This window comes from Arabidopsis thaliana, chromosome 3, assembly GCF_000001735.4.
Source record: "Arabidopsis thaliana chromosome 3, partial sequence".
NCBI classification, from domain to species: Eukaryota; Viridiplantae; Streptophyta; class Magnoliopsida; order Brassicales; family Brassicaceae; genus Arabidopsis; species Arabidopsis thaliana.
In genome coordinates this window covers 22,418,549-22,439,588 of record NC_003074.8, presented here as the reverse complement: position 1 = coordinate 22,439,588, position 21,040 = coordinate 22,418,549, and the positions used below count along the sequence as shown (strand labels likewise).

Below are 21,040 nucleotides of genomic sequence, written 5' to 3'. Positions count from 1 at the left end.
TTATTTTGAAATTAAGAGTTTTAATAAAAAAAAATTTTTTAAAAGTGTATTTTGTCTCTTATATAAGAGTCAAATCTTAACTATTTTACCAATTAAATATTAAATTTAAATTTTAATATCTCTAAAAATTATATCAAGAGCCCACCAATGTAAATGCTCTAAGAGCTTGTTAATCCATATATAGCACAGTAGCACTAGCGTTATAATATTTAAATCGAAATGTAGAAGAACAAAATAAATCAAATTAATAAATTATCGTCAATTAGCAAATAAAGATTGAAAAAATTATAAGATTGTTAGTCAAGGGAGAAATCCACACAAAATCTATATCAAACACAGTTTGGTAAACTCTACGAGATGTTTTATATCTGATGGTATGCGTTATCCAAAGTATATTACACATAAAGAAGGTCCAATCTTCATATAAAGTTAAACAAGAAACTAGTGATCATCATAGAGGCAATTAGGATAGCCAACCACAGTTGATGTAATCTTCTGTTCATAACTCGACTCAAATTTCATTTTGACCTCATCACAAGCAAATTTCATGGTCCCTGCCTTATTTTCTCTGCAATCCGGAAGAAACAACCGCAACCCCAAGCGCACTTCGCTTCTCTCTTTAATGTCGTTCACAATGTTTTTTCCAATCGCGCCATTGATATCCTCTTCAGAGACATCCCCTGAAACCTTGAGCAGTTGAGGCCAATGAAACAGAAGATTGTTGTAACTGATCAAGCAAAAAAAAATAGATTTTTCGTTATAATAATATAATATATATGAAGAAAGTTAAATAATTAAAATAGATATTTGAACCTTCTTGGGGGTGAAGTAGCAATGGTAATATTCTTGTAAAGTAAAGAAGCTTGAAAGTCTCCTTGTAGACATATATAGGAACCAGGAAGGTTTTCGGGAACTCTAATGGATAAGTTCCATTTTGCACTAAGATGAGTATTTATATCAAACACCGTAAAATTCATAAAAGCTATTGTACTATACGGCACATGATTAGTTGTTATAGATTTCGATAGGAAATAGGAACACGAAAACTTCACGGCGCACAACGTTACCCATACTACCAACAATTGGGAAAAACAACAGAAAATTAGTGTTGCTGCTGGTTCCCCTTTTTTTGGAACTTCTTCTCTGAGTTCTTCTTTATCAACAAAAGCTTCTTTTTCGAGGTCCATCTTGTATCGTTGACCAAACAAGATCAAGGAAGAGAGAAAAACAAATGTGGAGTGCACGAAGAAGATGAGAGATTGTACAAAAATGTATTATAAAACATGTTTATATATACACACCAGATTTTGATACACCACTTCTTTAGTTTTTTCTTCCATATATAAGATCTAGCTATCTCCTTTAGATATTTTACTATTTTTTTGTTATTTAGAGTTATTTCTTAAATTTATAGATTGTGCTATTAATTTAAAATCCAACAAAATTTCAAAAGTATGGTCTCTAATGAAAAAGCTGAGTTGTTTCTTAACTTTGATAGGTTGTGCTATTAATTTAAAATCTAACAGAACTTTATATGAAAGAGCCATATCTCCATTTATTAAATGCTTCTACTGAAAAATCTAGCTGTATGTCCATTTATTAAAGGAAAACATTTATAAAATACTATTAATTAGGTCTCTAATATTATAAAAATTGAACATATATACTATGTAACATTTAAGAAAATAAGATTTAGGTATATTTCAAAAGCTGGACTCTATTTCTTTTTGATAAATTATCATCGGAGCTAAACATATGTTATAATGGATAGTAAAATGTACTTCAATATTTTAAAGTGATATCTATCAACTTAGTTAGGTCATATATTGTTTTTCTTAACTCAAAAGTTTTTTCCATCCAACACTATATTAAACTAAATCTAAATCCTATACAGTTATGGTGTGTATCAGAATTCTTAGTATGTAGTGTTAGTACAATAATCATCAAAATTAATTTAACTTTCAGTTTAGATGTCAGTTACAATGAAAATTATAGAAATGGTTGAGTTAAAATATATGTTCAAGGAAGATACAACTATTGGGCTATTGACCTGCGAATGAGTTCAAGCCCATGTTTTGATGGTTTAATTTGCTGGTCACTGGACTGCTTTGTACACGCTATTGAGCATAACTATTACTTTCTTTTGGGTCAAGTTCAACTAATCATTAACCAAGATTCTTAACTAATTTGGGATCATGTTTTAGACTTTTAGTAATTCAAAGCTCTATATTTATATTATTTTTTTGGTCAAAAAACTCTATATGTAGATCAAATCTATTTTTTACTGGCATAACCAACAGATATATTAGGATGTCTTCCTCCCGAAGTTTTTATACATACATTATATGCAATAACTTGGACTAAGATTTTGTTGTCTGACGATAACTGGATCCGGTTCGCTTGAGTTTGGTTATAGAAGTCAAAGATGGATTAGGTTAATAGGTCGGAAGGTCTAACCTTGTGTTCTCAAGTTGGTATATGCCTTCGGAAAAGATCAACCATTGATTGTTACAGCCACTACTTATCCATATTCATTTCAACTCGATGGAAAATTGGACCAATCTATGAACCAACCAACTTGCCACTTCAACAACCAACGTAACCCCATAAGAAATCTGAAATACCCACTGATATGAATAAATTTATTTTCAAACGGGAAATAACGCATTTTCAGCCTTATAACTTTGGCAAGATATTCCACATAATATTAGTTTGTTTGAAATTTAAGTAACTATTTTATATATTAAAAAACACTAAATTGTAATAATGCTAGTTTAACAAAGCAAATTAGTCCACTTTTTGATCCAATCTATAAACGAGACAATTACGAAGTTTCATAGAACAACACGTGATCAACACTCGTTTGTTGTTCCATGATAGTAAATATACAAGTAGTAAGTAAACTAAATCTCATAAAGTGAATTTATCTTATTATTTGCATACGTTAACTGTGTTTCTTATCATTATTCCGATAAACTGGACAAAAATACAAATCAAAATTGTAAAAAGAAAACCTATGCTATAGCCACGCGTGACTATTCTAGTTGAGCGAACTCAATATTTAGTTCTTGTTTAAACTAATAACATATGAATGTGTTTTTTCTACGTATATATTTATTCTTGAAATATATCTTTTTGGCTTGCCGTGAAAATCATTGATTTTTGTGGATTCTCCACTAAAAAAGTCATATCTACGTATTGAGATATATCGAAAGGGACTCTAATGGCGACGAACACTTCAAAGCTATAATATTTCTATCTCCTTTTGGCAGTATTTTCCCCAACCATGTCTTCAACAATTCTACACTTGCACGAAACTAGATTGAATAATAATCACAAAAACCAATTAAATTTGGAAGGCTATCATTTTTATTGCCAGTATTAGTACTCTTCCTGATGAAAATTTCTGATCAGAAAAACACTAACTAATTGATTAATTTCCCAATATATGTAGAAAATTAGTGGGATTAACAAATGATGAATTATTGTGATTGATAGCAAAATCTTGTGTAGGTCCACAGATGAATAGAACCGTGTTAAACTTTTCTTTGCGTTTTATCATTTTCATAATTCACCTTTAAATCACTATCCTAATCAGAAATTCACAATCATATAATCATACCAAAAACAATCATGAAAAATAAAAAATCTCTATATTATTTACATTATCGCCTAAATTCAAACCTCACTTTTCACATACAGAATATGTACATATCTAACAAAAGGGTAAAAATAGTAACAAAAGTGAAAAGGTAGAAAATAGTAAAAAAGAGTTAAAGAACTTTTTCATCATCATCATCTTCTTCCACCGTCGTTATTGCCACCGCCGGCTCCAGGGAAATTTACAGAAACCCGACCCGGATTCAATTCGGGTTTGGACCCGTTTGAAATCTGAGTAAGGACAAGGGATAGTGATTCCACCTTCTTGAGAAAACCCAAATTCTTCTTCAGCCTCTCTAAGAAGCTCACCAAACAGAGGATGGTTAAAGTAAACGATAGGCACCAAAACTCTCTGAAAGTCGCCGTCTTTTTTACCGATGTAAACCGCCGAGTGACCTTTCGGAACCGGGTCGGGCTTTTCTCGAATGGGTTCTTGACCAATTGGTATGTACCCTGAATTGGAGCATTTAGACCCAATAAACCTGGCGCTGTGGGATGTGAGACTTCGACCCCAACTTATGAGTTTTGTGATGGCTCTCGGCTTGCAAACCGGGCGGTTTGGGCTTAACCGGGTGTATCTTGAACGACGAATCTTAATTCTCCGGAGGATCCATCTTGAGATTTGTTTAATCGGTCTTCTAATTTTGATTCCTCTTAACTTCCTCATCGTTGAAAAAACAAAGTAACAGAGCTTGAAAAATGTTTTGAACAGAACCGTTTACTCTGTTTTCATCAAACAAGCTTTGGAGTTTCAAACGGGAAGAGAAATATAGAGTATTGAGGAATTTGTGGCTGTGTAAACGCTAAAGAGGAAGAGCAGAGTAAGAGACAGAGCAGTTTAAATAGAGAAGAAGCCAAGCGAGACTGAGTCAGCTCAATGGACGATTGGATGTAAAGAAAGTATCACAACCGTTGGATTAGATTGTAGGAAACGAAACTTCCCCTTTTTGCTTTTCTCACCTAGAGAATTCGTCATTAACTCCACTCATTAATTAAACGACTTTATTTTTAACACATTAACCACAATCTCTTAAGCATTTTCAATTTCTTTTCGTGACGTTTTACTTGCGAATTAAATTTATAACTGATATCTAATCTTATAACCAAAAAAATATGTAGATGCAGAGAAGAGGATGAGTCAAGGAAGGTTCAACTTTGTTTGATGACAATTATGATGCAATCACACGTGTGATACCCACGTGGCAAACATTTTCTGCCCTGATTAGGTAACACACTACAACAGTCCACACGATATCAAAAACATCTTCTCATTTATTTTTATTTTTTTGTCATTGATCAATTTAGCTGCACGTTATGTTGGCAATTATAAGGTTTTACAAATTTAATTTGTGTACGGATGTCCTTTAGATGCCTCTCTATAGATTTATTCATATGCAGACAAGAAACACACAAGATAACTGAAGAGTACAGATCTGAGTTTTGGCTCTAATTTTTATTTTATTTAGACCAACTTGAGACCAATTTGTGCTAATCTTGTCAGAAAAATGTTTTGGGAGTATTCATTTATATATTTCTGTTGTCTTCAGAGTTCAGACTAAAAGACGATTATCGTTACTAATAGATTTGAGCTTCATCCAGTAGATTCGTCTGTGTAACGATGGGATGATGCCAAAACTTATCTATATTTTTTAGTTTTTATAGTCAAGAACTCAAGATTCATGTGTTGTTGCTTTGTTTTGAGCAAATAATTGGCATATTGATATGCATAATGATACCTATATACACATATATTCCATTATATGTATATATATGTTGTTTTATATTCCAACGAAAAACGAAAATGATGTGTAATTACGCTATAGAATATGGTTTGCGTGCGAGAATGCTAATTTTTTCTTTCCCATTGTGAAAACGATACTTTATAATAGTATGATCAACTATTCATCGCTCATGACTCCGTACAAGTCGATTACGTACACGAACGTGCCGCTCACAGCTTTAAATGTGTGGGGCTCATTTGACTCACGTATGTCCAAATTATTATTATTTTATTTTTCCCAAATTATTTAAACATATCATTACTCTCACGAAAATGTTAAAAAATGGATGATTCTTTTTTTTTTGTTAAAGTAAATGGATGATATTAGCAGATTGTATTACAAAACTTTTGAAAGAAAACTGATTTTATATGTAGTCTAATGGTTTATGTAATTGTCATAGTATAGTTGTTTCTCTCATAAGTTATGCTACGAACCACAAATTCTATAATTTTCTCTATGTACAATATTCAACTATATGCGATAGCAAGAACAAAATCTTGTCAACTCTGAGTTTATTCCTCGAACATCGAACAACACCATATGCGCTGACGTTCGAATAATGCTTCGAGTTTCAACCTTTCATGTAAGACCAAACTTTTGTATATTTTTCTTCATAAGGAAGACCTCAACGAAAGAAAGACAAAGACAAACTTAGAAAAGTCACGCATTCATAACGTTAATTACTCCATGCTACATATGATCTACGTCTAATACAATTTTAAATAAATATATCAATTTGTTGACAAAAAACAGAATTTTCAATTTGCTGGTCGCCGACTGATGGGAATGGTTTGTTATCAATCTAACTAAAATAGGGAAAAAAATCCACTAGTAGGAGGTTTACAAAATAAGTATAGGAAGTCAACCACAAATTAGTTATAACTTAGTCACCAATTCGGATGATGTTGTTTTAATTAGTTGGTTTATCAAATATTCTTAATTAGCTGATAAATATAGAATATGAATTGTATTTTTCAGTGCGATTCAATTCATTACCTGCTTTGTTATATTAAATATTTAATCGTGGTGAGTATGTAAAACACAAACAAACAAAAAATATTAACTAATTATGTGTAGCATATAGTACATGACATATGTAAATACTATCACTTAACAAACAAATTTATATAAAGTTAATTTTCATTTAGTACATGGTTGAAAAACTAAAGTGGGTTTTGAATTTCTTTATAGAATTGGATATTTGTCTTATACGAAATCTATTCAAATATTAAACAAAGATTAATAATTAAAAATATTTGGGTGCTGACTGTTGAGACGAAAAAGTTGTATAGTGGGTATTAAAGGTGAAAATTTCGATTAGCGATATTTTGTCTCTATTCGTACGGATAATCGTACCTGACGTGTCCATAAACGCTTTTCGATGCCTCGAAGGGCAATTCAAGGTTTCATACAAAAACGTCCGATTAATAAAATAACACGTCGTTAAAGCTTAATTGCCCTCACATAAAAGCAAAGATAATCGTTTGTTCTAAATACATTAGTCGGTTCCTAGATATGCGGTCAATTGAATAAGTATAACGTTTTTAGAACAATAATAACTTTGGTTTTAATTTGAACTACTTACTTCAACAAATCGATAGTCAACGAGAGAAAAAAAGACCAAATAATATACACAACTGTATATTTTATTTATCATAGTCGACGATCGTATATTCGTATTCAATAATCCTCGTTAGTCGTTAAGCTTGTCGTTGTACGTAAAATGACGTCGTACCGACTTGTACTCCTTGGTCAAGTCAGCCATGCCAACCAAAATTTGAATGTACGTCGAATGAATGTTTTCCTTATTAATGCCACATGGACCTTTACACACGTGCAATACTTTTCAATTTAATTGGTGAACAATGGGCCTAATAAAAGCCCAACAATCATATAAGCGTGAGTAATCGCATGATATCACTAATCGGCCCATATGATACAGTAGGGCCCAAAGTTAGTAACAGCAAGGCCGTGAATGGACTTTTAATTAATTTCACGAATAAACCGGCACGTAGTGCTACTCTGAAAAACAAAAACTGCAAGAAAACCCAGAATTACAAATTAATGTGAAATTTGATCAAACAGAGACCACAAATAGGAACACTTTGTGAAAAACTGACTATATTTTGATAATCAATCTGTTACATCTTACTACGATAAAGAGAAACAATTGAATTCATTGCAATTCAAACAAAGAAAAAAATCACCATAGCTTTAGAACCTTCTGTACACTTTAAAACGAAATCAAGAACTCAAATCAGACTTAAAGGAACACAATTAATCACAGAAAAGGAAGAAGGTAAAAAAGTTATAACTCATATAGTCTTCGTGAGCTGCCAAGTTCTTGAAGCAGCTTTGTGAAAAGAAACTTGAGCGCCGGCTTAACCATCGGTCTCTTTCATTTACATTTTGGAGCCGCCGGTAAGGTAAACTTGACACTGAATCACGGTGCACCCGATTTTAAACCCGGGAACCACTGTGAATCCTACTTTGGCTCGAGTAGGACTCATCGAAAACTTCTTATCTTGTTTTCTTTTTAAGACATTCTCCATGAAAACAATCGAAAATTCCACTCCGCTTTCAACTTGGAAAATCTCAACTGCAGGATCAAAGGACAAGGCTAACTTGTGAAGGGTCCAAATCGAGCTAGCCATCGTGACAAACGATTCATAGAATGTGCTCAAAGATCTCCAAGAACTCAACACAGCTTCGTTTTCATCCATGTTACTGAATATCGAAGATGCCATGTTCGGATGAATCAGCTCGTGATACTTCTTATCGCAAAATCTAGAGAATGCACAATCTTTATCTCTATCAAGAAGCTCCATCGGATTACTCGATACATGTTGCATCAATTCCCTCAAGGAAGAATCTACAGAACTTCTCTCAGACTCTTCATAATCATTCTCATTTAGATCAAATCCTTCTCCATCAAAACCACGAAACATCCCCAAGCAAACATACGACAACAATGCATACCGGTTATGTCTCTCCTTAGCATAATCTACCTCAGGATGAACAGACTTAGCCACTAAATCCAAATCCCACCCAGCTTTTTCCATCAACTCAATCAGAATCTTAGTGAATTTCTGAGTAGCTTTAAAGGCATCATACAACAGAGACTCAAAAACCCTAACCGATAACAGAACATCCAACGATGAATTTGAAGACAATCTCTTAGACAACTTGGAAGTAGATTTCTGAATCTCACCTAATTTGTTCCTCAGACTCCAAACCTGCAAATCCTTTGCATCCATCTCAGCTTGTAAACGATTTGAGACGGTTTCCAAAGCTCTAAGCTTGCTCTGATTCTCCTGAACACGAGATTCTAAGCAAGACCCAATAGCTAAATCAGACTCAAAATCCAAACTTTGGCGATAATTCCTATAAAACTGCTTCAAATCAGACAATTTCTGGAGGTTAGATACGAGAGCTCTATCAGCAGCCTTGACATTTTCCTCAACAAACGGCGCGTGAGCAGCTTGCAATTGAAGATACGAAGCTTCAAAAGACGAAGCAGTAGCGAAAACAGAAGAAATCAAACTCAATCCCATCTGTGTATCCAATTTCCTAACCTGAGAAAGCTTCTTTTGATTAGGTTTAACAACACTTACCACACCCAAATTCTTCGTCTGAACATCGTTCACCGGAGATTCAATAGGAGATCCCGGAGAAGAAGCACTAAGAAGAGGCTTATCGGGTTTAAGAACGACGACTTTCTGATCGGTGATAAAATCCTCGGAGGAATCGAGAAGAGAGAAACCCTCAGCATCGGTTCTCTCATTATCGTCTTCGGTGAAGAACTCGTAGGTCTTGGTCTTGACGGCCATGGCTAATTTCTGAAACATTTGAGAGAATTGTGGAGGAGCTGCTGTGATTGCCGTTGTTTCCACTTCCCGCATCGCTCAAAATACGCAATCTCGAGAAGAAGAAGAAGAAGAAGAAGAAAACAAAATCCAAATCGAATTGGGAAACGAAAAAGACTTGATTCTGATTGACCAACCTAAGAGTTAATAACAGTCAAAAAAACTTGAGAGAAGGTTTTTGCTTTGAAGGATTTTAATGGTGCTTTGCTTTGGATGCATTTGGAAGAAACGAATGCACACAAAAAAAAAACCTTTACCTTTTCGCTGTATTATTATTTTTTACATTTAGAGTTTTTTTTTTTCCGCTGACTTTTTTTTAGTTTGATGATGATTTGGTTAACGGTAACAAGTGATTAATACCATTTCGTTTAATAATGGTTAGTGACACGACTAAACCGGTTATGCAAATGGTGTAACAGAGACAACATATATTGGCAAAGTAATTATATCATTTCGTTAAGTGAAATTAACTTCTTCTAGTGCGTACACAATTAACGTTTTCACATTTCTTTTTGGGTTGAATTATTGTTTTGTAATTTGCTACTGATTGGACATATAAATTGGTTATAAAATTAAACAGGACCTTACGTCTACGTTACATATTTAACACTCGTATCTATAAATGTGAACGGCACGAAAATTAAGTGTGGCATCCACTTTCAAACATTTCTTTGATCATTTAGACTTGAATACTCTGATAACTAATAGACTAATACTAATAGTAGTAAGAAATATTTTAACCGTCCGGTTAGTCATTATTGTATGATTTGGATATAAGAAAATGAATTTAAGAGTTTTATTGATTTCTTTGTTGTATTAGAATGTGTAAAACTTTTATTAATTGACCCACTAAGACTAATCATGGCTTTGAAGACACCTTTACAAGGACATGTCTTTCGAAACTCATCTCCTAGATTCTTGCTTTATTTCTTCCCTTTTCTTCACGTCTTTGTGATGCTTTTAGCTAACATTTTTAGTGGTTAATTGTTTATAATTAATTATGTCCTATATTCCTTTTCGTGTAATCATAACGCAAATTAAGGGTTGTATCTTTTTCACATATACCACTAGAAAGAAACGATACTTGTGTTTTTTTTCATCTTTCATCTTTTCTATTTTTCTTGTTTAACAAATGTCTTTCGAAACTCATCTCTCAAATTCTTGCTTTAATTCTTTCTTTTTTCTTGACAATACTTTGTGATCCTTTTAACCACTAACAATATTCTAAATTATATCTCGAAGATCAAGATAATTGTACAAAATCTTTAAAAATATATCAAACAAGTTTGATTTTTTTATTTTTATTTTGTCATATTCAAGAGTTGCCGCATAAGCTAAATAGAGAGTCCATGTATTTGTGTGTTAGGTGAGTGGTATAGTCAAAGAAAGTACAAATGGGAGAACAACACATTTGAAAAAAAAAGATTTGATCGACAATCCTGAACAAGCCTCACGGTCGAAAACGCCATAAGACTATCAAAGGTATCTAAAAGATTTAATAGTATCAAGTAACTTTCAAAATTTGCGTTGTCAGCTTAATAAAGACCAGTATCAGTGGTTTGTGTTCAAAACCGATGAGAATAACCAGACTATGTTCGAACTGTTACCATTAAATTTATCAAATATTAATGTCTAGATGTTTTTTTGTACAAACTACTGACAATTTAAACTTCAATGATATTTATTATCACTTTTTTACTTCACCTAATCTATTTAGATATTGTATAATTGCTAAATCATATTTACAATCACCCTGAATTTATTACATTAGATTTACTTTAGTGAAATATTCATATATATAATAATATATTTAAGTTAATTTATATATAGAACAAATTTTAATGTACCTTTTCATTACATTTGATATTTTATGACCATTTGTATCATGAAGTCTCTTATATTATTGGTTAAAAAAAATAAAAAATTAGATTATAGTTTTTGATATAAATAAATAAATCTTAAAATATGTAAGTATCCTATATTTTTTAAGAGAGGAAGTAGTGAATTAGTGATGCACCTTACATTTACCGTGTTCGAGTATATGCTGAAAGTGAAAGGTTTTTAAGTTAATAATTTGTGTAACTTTTTGTAATCTGATCCCGCTAAAAAAAAAATAACATTTTACATTGATACATTTGTTTATTATATCATTCTGTCTAAATTCCACAATGACATATAGAAATAGTTATCTTTTTTATTACATTGTGGGACATAAAATCAAATACAAAGACAAAATTGAGGGTCGTATGTCACTTTCCCTTGATTTCATTTGACCGTTTGGTTACCAACGATTTCGGTTGTTAGATCAAAGTTTGTTCTTCAACGACGTCGGTTTTGACTAAATCAATAACACCAATCGTGCTGTTGTGATCAGGACCACCCCAGATGTTTTAAATTCGATTAAGGAGAAATGTGGATCAACCATAACAAACAATCGTAAGTAGCCCAAATAAAGGATAAAAGCCCCAGCCCATGTAGATATCGTAAATTGACTAAAATACCCCTGATGATCAATAGTAACTAAAAGGCTAACGAGAAAAGGGGACAGCTGGATCGAAATCGAATCGGATCAGATCAAAAGAAAGCAGTGGCGTCGCATTCTTTCTCTGCCTGAGGCTGCTGCTGCTGCTCCTCCGTACCAACTCTGATCCACCTCTCTGTCCCTCTCTCTCTCTCTCTTTCTATACATACACTCATATTCTTTTTTTTTCATTTTTAAAAATTTGTATGCAAAAATTGAGAGATTATTTTACTTATAATAATAAAATGAAAATAATAATAGGTGGTCTAGTGAGGTACGTAGGTAAGTTTAGTAGTATAAGCAATAACTAATAAATCCCATCAACTTTGCACTGGTTTTCGAGAACAGTCTACAGCTGTGACAATGGGTCTTAGGGTTCTTGGAATTTGCTCTCTATTTCTTCCTCTATTCAATGTATCAATCATATACTTCATTTAGCTATTACAATTATGTTTTCTTAATTATTAATGAAGCTTATTTTTATTTTTTTGTGTGGATGGTAATGTTTTTAATTATAAAACGGTGCTTAGCTTTAATTTGGGTATTTATTCTCACATTTTTACTGAACGAAATACACGTAGTAGTAAAAAGAGAAATTTGTTTTTAGTAGGTTATATTGGGTTTACGAAATCGCCACTTAGAAATGATCAAATGAAAAGTAGACTGTTGGGGAGAGTCTTGTCATTTAGCACTTTTTCACAGTGAACCAGACAGACCTTCTAAACAAAAACAACACATACAATTATATCATGAAGAGACGATACAGGAAAATCAAATTGGTTGTATAAAGAAATCTCGTTTTACTTTCTTTTTAAAAACCCAACTCATATTGTTATAAGAAAGAGAGTTTTTTTTTTCTGTCTAAAGAAAGAGAGATTAAAACTCTGAATTTGGCTTTAAAATTTTGATATTGACGACTGTCACATACCAGAGGACTGAATTTTTTTTAATACTATTTCTGAAGAAAATGCTTTCTTAAATTTAATTATTAATTATAATATAAAGTTCATATTCACACGGTATATAAAAAAAAGGTTTTTTCATATGACAGTAAATATAAAATTTATTATTATTGCCAAGCTGAATTCTAATAAATATACACTTCTGTTTGTCAAGTTGGAACTGTATCTGTCAATGAAAAGGTACTTAATAATGATAAATAACCCAAAATTGTTACTTTTCAACACTCATAATCGAATTCTGCTATCTAGTAGTAGTCATTACGTAGTAAGTTAGTAACGTATCTAAGTGAACCACTTCTCTAACTAATGGATAAAACTAAATGAGAGTAAATAATCAACAAAACAAATTAATTAACGAATACTAAAGATTACAACACATCATTAAGGAGAGAAAGAAGAGAAGACTCATTTGAATTTAAGCTAGTGGTCACTCTCTCCAGGCGCCGCTCTCTCTTTCCTTCTTTCTTTCTCTCTCTCTCTCTGAGAATGGTCAGTCAATTTCACCACTGAGAGAGCTCAAAATCGCCTGACCTTGACCTTACTCTCTCTATCTCTTCCCCGAGAAAACCACCTCCCAGTGTAGATAACCAGAAGAAGATAAGCCAAGGTGGGTCTTCTCAATTTTACCTTTTTAGTCCAAAAAACATGAAATTGAAACATGGGTCTTGATTCATGTATGGGTTTCGTCTTTAAAGTTTACTGTTTTTTTTTTGGTATTTTGCAGATGGAATCTGGAGAATTTCCTGCATGGCTTGAGGTTCTGTTAAAAGACAAGTTTTTCAACGCTTGTTTGGATCATGAAGATGATAAGAAGAACGAGAAGAACATATTATGTATCGATTGTTGTCTTACCATCTGTCCTCACTGTCTCTCTTCTCATACCTCTCATCGTCTTCTTCAGGTCTCTCTCTTAAAATAAACAAACTTTTTTTTAATGGTTTCAAAAATCTTCATATTTGTCGGAAGAAAAATATGAACTTGGTGTGTTTCTGGGAATCTTTACGCAGATAAGAAGATACGTGTATAGAGACGTTTTGAGGGTTGAAGATGGTTCTAAGCTAATGGATTGCTCTTTAATTCAGGTATAACTCGGTTCTGGTTGTATTTAATTATCATGATAAAACTCTTAATCCGTTTATTGTATACATTAAAAGTCCAATTTTCATTGGTTCTTGTGCCCTAAAATTTTGACAGCTTTAATTAATACTCGTTGTCTTTTTCTTTTTCTTTGTGTGTGTGTATGTGTTGATGATGATTAAAGCCATACACAACGAACAGTTCAAAAGTTGTGTTCATCAATGAACGGCCTCAGTCTCGACAATTTCGTGGTTCCGGTAACATTTGTATCACCTGTGACCGGAGTCTCCAGTCTCCTTACCTCTTCTGCTGTCTCTCCTGCAAGGTCTGCTTTTTCTTGTTCTAATTACTTAAAAGGAACATCTTTTCTTCGTTAATTAAGTTTTCATTTAAAATTCTATCACATACCCAGTCCGATTTACCACTTTTCTTCATCTGGGTCGATCTTCTTTTTTAGAAATTTCATTTTTTGATGCACGAGTACACGAAATTGTCGTCAGATAAAAAAGGAACGTTTTTATTTGTTGTCTCATTTATTTTTCAAATTCTTTCAAAATACACAATTCAATTTCTTTCTGTTTTTGTTGTTTTTCTGCTTTTTAATATAAACACGCGTGTACGATCATATTTACACGTAATTGTCGCTGAAAACACAAACACATGGTTTGTTTGTTTTATGTAGATTAGTGACGTCATAATGAGACAAAGAGGACTCTCAGGGTTTCTCCGCGTCTGCAACGTTCTTGATTTAACCGACGAAGTCACGACAACGACACCGAGTTCCACTCTCGAGCCCACCGGGTCGAACCGAACATCTTCCGAGTCAAGTGGTAACGAAGGAGAAGACATGTTCTGGTGTCAGGCGCTCGCTTGCACCGCCACTACTGAAATCGTTAGGAAGAAAAGAAGCAGCTTGTCGACGACTTGCAGGAGAGTCACGGAGGTGGTTTCAACGACTAACACGGAAGCTCCGGTGAACTTTTTAAACCGTCGGAAGAATCCGCCGCAACGCGCCCCGCTTTATTAACTCGTGACGTTTGGCGAAATTTGGTTGGTCCAAGTGGTAAGTAGAATGAATACACGTAACTACTATAGTCTTATTTTATATTGTTAATCAATATCTCTAAATAACGAATCGAATTTTAGGTTTTTTTAAGAAATGGAATTAAGAATAGTTGAAAAGATCTCTCCTGGTTTTGTCTGACTCTGATATCTGTACCGCGTAATGAGAGAACTCTATGTTATTTAATTTAAATACTTTTCGTATAATGAAACATGTTTTCGTATAATCCGTTTTATTGCTTCCCATTTTTTATAATTTTTTAAAAATACCTCTTCCTCCACGAATAGCAATTTCAGTACTATTGAGACGGCTTGATTTAACATTTACAGCGGCGAAGTAAATTCTTAAAGGATTAATATTTGTTGTCATTAAATGCATTAGACCGACCATATCTTTCTTGGCTGAGTTAAATGATACGTTTTGAAAATAAAAGAAGTAAAATGGTAGTGATGGAGAACTCTATAAGTCTAAATGTGGTCTGCAGAAAATTTATGAATGTTTCTTTCTTGTATGTATATAAAATTTAGGTCACAACTCACAAAATAGTAAACATGTTAATTAATTATTTGATATCAGTTGGTTGGTAATAAATGTGAATTTTCTTTAAAAAATGCATGCGATAAGACTGTATAGTGTGTGTTTTTGTCTTTATGCATAACGTATTTTGTGGGTTTTGCACGAACGAAAGACGACTAAAATTGGTTATTGGTTATACGAAAAAAGAAGACAAAGAGATTGGAACAGACATTATGGATAAACGTGAAATTGTGAATGTTTCTGAGGCAAATAGTCTTTTTTTTTTCTCTCCTGTTTCCCTGGACCACTTTCTTCTTCCCATTTCGTAGTGCCTCTTGATTTTTATTTCAGGACATATGAACAACAATAATGCAAGGATCGTCGTTTTCGCTTGGTTATTAGATTTGTTTTCTTCTTCTGTTCGGAAAATAATGTTGCCAAATTTACTTGTCCGTATCAAGATAAATGTATGGCAGCTACAATTTACTATCTATTGATTTTACGAATAGACAGTGACACAGATAAGATCCTTAAAGGTATTGGAGTATTAAGAAAACTATGTGGAGGTAAAAAGTCACTAAATAAAAACGGAAACCGAGTTTTGCTACTTTGTAGGTTTGAATGGGACAGGCCATTTGTGCACTGGAACTTGAACCAGATTGCTTAGAGAAATTGCTTTTTTAATATTATGAAAATAACGGAAATCGAGTTTTTCTACTTTTATGCAAATGTGAAAATTGCATTAAACATTTTTGTCCATATTATAAATTCAAATCCTGGGCCTAGCTGGGCCTGTCAGGCGGGCCGGTCTTAAGGATTAAGATTAAGGCTTAATGATGTTTAAGGGACCAGTAGACCTTCTATGATTCTATGGTACAAGGAGCTCAGAAGAAGCAAGAAACTATTGAAAAATGACGGAATTACCCCTTACGCTTGTGAAAATGAACAACTTACTTGAGGCAAGTTGGTTGGTTTCTAGTGAGGCTTCATAAGAATGATGACGCGGTTTTGTCCAATGCGAGTCTCACTAATACGACCAAGGTGGCGAAGAACCTGTTAATAGACACATCAAAATTTGACAATAAGCATGTGTTATCGATGTTAGTCTAACTCTGGTGAAGAGTTTAAGGAAGCATGAAAATGTTGTTTCTTTTTTGTTGAAATTTTGAAATGAAGGGAAGATATATTAGTTACTTACAGTAAGTATTGCTTTTCCTGTGTTGTCTAGTTTCAAACTTGGTCCCTTCATGTCAGTTTCAAGAAAGAAATGTTTGCCCTTCACTGCTTGCTCTGTTACGATATCTCGTAGTTTCTGCATATAAGAGTTTCAAGACAATCAAAGATTATAACAATGTTTTCACTAGTGAACGGATACTATCATCTAGACAGTGTGGTTGATGAGTTATATTAGCTTACAAGTGCTTTCTCCCAGAGATTTTCCGCTAGCTTTGGCAATATAAGACAAAAGCGTCAGTACAATTGTAGCCTATATAACTCAATTCCTTCAGCTGGTAAATATACCTTCTGTTTTGAGGCTGCAATAAGATGAGCATTTGCTTCAGCATATGAGGCCATGTCATTGATAGCAGCATTCACTTTCTCAAGGGTGAGCCTTCCTCTCATGTATCTTGTTTTTTGGAAAAATGTCAGAAAAGCGGTATGCATTTCACATAAACAAGGAGAAGAGAAAGTAAAATGTACTTACGATGAGAGTGAATTGAGTTCCTCAACAGTTATGTACCAAAGGGGAGGAGACCCGCGACCCTTCTTCTCCTGGAAACAAAACCAAAGATCAACCATAGACAGAGATAACAGAAATACACAATAGCAACAGTTTATCATTCATCGCCATTGAGTCTTAGAGGCCATAAAGTCTCTTTGAAGAAAACAAAGTATATGCAAGTTCTACCTTGGGTAAAACAGCTGCTTCCTCATCAAATTTCAAAGAGCTGAGAGTAGAATGTTGCTCGTACTGCTTGGCATTCTCTTGGAGCAGACTGGAATGAGAAACCACTAATCTTAATCAAACTTCTGGAGTAGTAATAAAAATCAAAGGCTATACCTAGAAATTGAAAAAAGAAGATGCAAGTAAATGTAAATACCATCTATTTAAATCTGAATTCAACATAGTAGCCTTGTCAGGAAAATGGGAAGGTGCATAAATAGACATCTTCTGCAACTTCCCTTGTTGTTTCAGTGATGCCTCTATAAGTTTCTACAGTCAACACACAAAACTCTCAAAGTCAAAAACCCAGGTCCAGATTCTAAACCCTAAATTACTCAAATTCAAATCATCTTACAGTGTAACGACGTTTCTAGAATCTGAATTTCAGAAATCTCGGAAGTAAATAAAACGTACCTTAGCTTTTGGAATAGCTTCGGTTTCTTCACGTAATCGGTCCTTGATCGATTGTACCTGAAGCTCCATTGAGCTCAACGCTGTGTCAATCGCCGATAAATCCGGGATGGTACTTGCAGGATACACTGCAGGAAATTGAAATTAGGTCATCAAATGAAGATATTGAATAACGAATTGAGTATTGAGTGTTTAGAACTAGGACTCACTGTTTCTGGCGATGACGAGTTCCTGCAATTCGCCGATTCGTTTATTGAAAGAAGCAATCAACGAATCTAGAGAAGATCCAGCTTGATTTCCCTCCATTCTTCACTAACCTCTCTCAATCTCCCAATCAAAGACTATCTGCTTCGCTTAGGTTTAAGAAGTTGGAAACTGCAGAAACTTTTTCCGGCGGGAAAGTTTTATTAGCCAGATCGCAGCTTCTTTGTTCTCTGTTGCAGGATATGTTATGGGCTTATGACCCACTATTATATCTAAATGGGCCTTATACTAATAAGTTCGCTCTTTTCAACGTACTAATATATCTAAACGGGCCTTATATATTTTTCCGCAAAATTTGAATTTTATCCTCTCGATGTAACAAAATTACGTTATGACATATGAGAAAGAAGAAATTATGGAAAATAAAATAACAGAACGTTTTGATAAGAAATGAGATAGACAATTTTGTCTTTGATTAATTATTAGTAGTATATTGTTTTGTACAAGTCAATTTTAAATTTAAGATACGTGGATTTGGGACATCTGATTGCATTGGAACCATACGCGGGATCTTCGTCCTTTTTGGACATCGTTAACAGTGACTTTGCACGCGGACTCATCTATATATACAAACTATAAATAATGCATTTGACTAGTGGTAGTATTACTATTCTTTAATCGGATGAAAATATTGCAAATTTGCAAGTACTGTATTACTATTTTTAAGGTCCACCAAGTTCAAGATACTATGTATATTATATACATACATATTTAGTATCAGTTTTGTCAACATTAGAAACGAAAATTAACAGACTAACTTAAAAGATTTATGATTAGCAGAAAACCACATGTATTACTATTAACCTGCAAGTCTTTTTAAATTACATTTGTTAACCTTAGCTAATACTATAACACAATTGTGAACAACAACAAAAATACATATTGATATAGTAATTTAGCAACGAAATGATCATACACATGCATGTGCATATAAAGAGGAGTAAAGTATATATTGTACATCATGATGATATGCATTCAACTTGCAAGTGTGATATGGTAGCAACATCAAGAAACCCAACGGAGTAGTATTGAACAATTAATACCGATAACAGTTTCACTATAATCTAATTCGTATATGTATTAATTTTAAATATAAAAGCTTATTATAACTAGGTCGTTTCTGACCATACATCATGATATATCAAACGAGTAAAAAGTGGAAATTCTTCGTGACTTGAGTTATGATATTTGATAAACCACGATATGAAATTTGTTTATGCATGGAGTTATTACATGATCATTAAGAGTTCAATTATGATGAGGCGGGTGTGTAGTGGGCTGCATATAATCAAGATTGAAACCCGGATGTTCTTGATCTGATTTAGGCTGCTTCTTTGGATACTTAGGGATTTTCCAAGTTCTTGAGACTCTTTTAGACGACACCTTTTTGTCTGAAGCTCGTTTTACTCTGTGAATTTCCTTCGTCTTCTTCCCGTTGATCTGACCATTATCACCATGATTAACTACCGCATGTGATTGGCTCAATAAGGTGTTCGTCTTGTTTGTTGATGGAGCTTCTAGTTTTGTAATCTCTTCATTGTCCTGTGCCATGGAATAAGAGTTAGTATTCATGACTTAAGTTTTTTAGTTTTTTAGTTTTTTTTTGTCATTTATTAATAAGTATTACACTAAAAGTGGAGTATGTTGAATACAAACCCATTTTACATGGGAATTGTTTTATGAAAATAAGTGAAACTAGCTAGTGTTTACCCTCGAACTTCTTAGTTGTGCACTATATCTAGTGTTTATATACATGCATACATACGGAATCATTTAAAAGTATTTGGAGCCCCCCTACAAATTTAAATTAGAGGTATATTTGATTTTGAAAAGGAAAAATATGCATTCAATTCTTCTACATATCTATGTAAAAGACATTTAAAAAGTGAAAATCACACACATATATATAAACAAATTAAAAGACTATATACCATACGCATCTTAATATCAATGATCAAAAAATAATTGCCCGTGTTATGAAAAAACTAACACCATATTAACCATGACTCTTAACATCACAAGCGAAGGGCTTACCTTATTTAAAAGATCAAGATTTACACTAAGCTTCTTCTCCATGTGTCCAAGATGGCGAGAATCGCATAAAAGAGACCAAGAAAGGATGACAAACACTATTAATAGGAAGTAGAAACAAGCACTCCTCAACATATCCATACGAGTAGTATCGATCAAAGAGATGACTTAGATTATAACCGAGACGGTTGTAGATATATATAGAGAGATAGAGAAAGATATGGCGGTTTAAAGGTATCGTGATTGTTATAAATGCTAAAGGAAGAGAGATTGTGTAATAAATGCAGATATAGATAGAGAGAGAATGAGTCGTTGATGGTAGAAGAGAAGGAGAGAACATGCAAATGTATGGGTGTGAAGAAGAAAAGAGCAGTGAAGGTCAGATATGGTGTTGAGTGGCCCCCTCTTCTGTCTCTGAGGAATCCACCGACCCAAACTAGAGAAACCTAACGAAAGAGAAAAGACCAAACTTATGTCTTCTCTCTCGTAGTTATAGCATTCTCAGATTGACCCCGCTCACTGATTTTATCTATATATTTTTTTATGTAATTTACATTAAAAATGGAGCGAAAATCTAGCTAGTCATCGAAACGAGCAAAAGGGAGAATTAGGGTTTTTGATGCATATGCTTATTTGTTTATCTTAAGAAGAGGTTTTAAATCTCTTAACTCTTTGTCTCTACGTTGAGGCCTTTAAACACTTTGCATGGTTTTACGCTACCTTTCTAACTTTGTCTCCTCGTTTTTCTATTTACATGTGTGTGTTTCTCGGGAAGCTTAACATCCGCGTAACGATCAATATTTTTAATTGCGTAACAAAAAGTAAGCATACATTTTCAACCAAACATTCTTCAAAACGGATTGTTCCATTCCTGACAGGAACAAATAAAAATATTTCCTATATATCGTCATGATCATCTGTATAATGGACATTAGGTTATAAA

The 21,040-nt window shown here is 33.4% G+C and overlaps 6 protein-coding genes across 6 annotated transcripts; 1 reads left to right on the top strand and 5 right to left on the bottom strand.

The window, feature by feature from the left end:
* Positions 1–294: 294 nt before the first annotated feature.
* On the bottom strand, positions 295–1,366 carry AT3G60700 (hypothetical protein (DUF1163)). Its single transcript, NM_115934.3, has 2 exons — positions 814–1,366; positions 295–727 (listed from the first exon to the last, which is right to left on the bottom strand). The coding sequence occupies exons 1-2, from the start codon at positions 1,185–1,187 to the stop codon at positions 442–444; spliced, it is 660 nt and encodes a 219-aa protein (NP_191629.1). The 5' UTR covers positions 1,188–1,366; the 3' UTR covers positions 295–441.
* A 2,169-nt stretch (positions 1,367–3,535) lies between these two features.
* Positions 3,536–4,725, bottom strand: AT3G60690 (SAUR-like auxin-responsive protein family). The gene has a single exon (NM_115933.2). It carries the CDS (start codon positions 4,325–4,327, stop codon positions 3,815–3,817), a length of 513 nt encoding a protein of 170 aa, NP_191628.1. The 5' UTR covers positions 4,328–4,725; the 3' UTR covers positions 3,536–3,814.
* A 2,757-nt stretch (positions 4,726–7,482) lies between these two features.
* AT3G60680 (DUF641 family protein (DUF641)) lies at positions 7,483–9,629 on the bottom strand. Its single transcript, NM_115932.4, has one exon. The coding sequence runs from the start codon at positions 9,341–9,343 to the stop codon at positions 7,844–7,846; it is 1,500 nt and encodes a 499-aa protein (NP_191627.1). The 5' UTR covers positions 9,344–9,629; the 3' UTR covers positions 7,483–7,843.
* A 3,590-nt stretch (positions 9,630–13,219) lies between these two features.
* Positions 13,220–15,153, top strand: AT3G60670 (PLATZ transcription factor family protein). The gene is made up of 5 exons (NM_115931.3): positions 13,220–13,397; positions 13,515–13,691; positions 13,798–13,872; positions 14,052–14,192; positions 14,550–15,153. Exons 2-5 carry the CDS (start codon positions 13,515–13,517, stop codon positions 14,892–14,894), a joined length of 738 nt encoding a protein of 245 aa, NP_191626.1. The 5' UTR covers positions 13,220–13,397; the 3' UTR covers positions 14,895–15,153.
* Positions 15,154–16,111: 958 nt separating this feature from the next.
* On the bottom strand, positions 16,112–18,245 carry AT3G60660 (spindle/kinetochore-associated-like protein). Its single transcript, NM_115930.3, has 9 exons — positions 18,012–18,245; positions 17,806–17,930; positions 17,549–17,661; positions 17,356–17,443; positions 17,152–17,219; positions 16,968–17,073; positions 16,863–16,892; positions 16,645–16,758; positions 16,112–16,499 (listed from the first exon to the last, which is right to left on the bottom strand). Exons 1-9 carry the CDS (start codon positions 18,106–18,108, stop codon positions 16,422–16,424), a joined length of 819 nt encoding a protein of 272 aa, NP_191625.1. The 5' UTR covers positions 18,109–18,245; the 3' UTR covers positions 16,112–16,421.
* Positions 18,246–19,071: 826 nt separating this feature from the next.
* On the bottom strand, positions 19,072–20,474 carry AT3G60650 (uncharacterized protein). The gene is made up of 2 exons (NM_001340053.1): positions 20,101–20,474; positions 19,072–19,608 (listed from the first exon to the last, which is right to left on the bottom strand). The coding sequence occupies exons 1-2, from the start codon at positions 20,236–20,238 to the stop codon at positions 19,315–19,317; spliced, it is 432 nt and encodes a 143-aa protein (NP_001319807.1). The 5' UTR covers positions 20,239–20,474; the 3' UTR covers positions 19,072–19,314.
* Between the last annotated feature and the right edge of the window lie 566 nt (positions 20,475–21,040).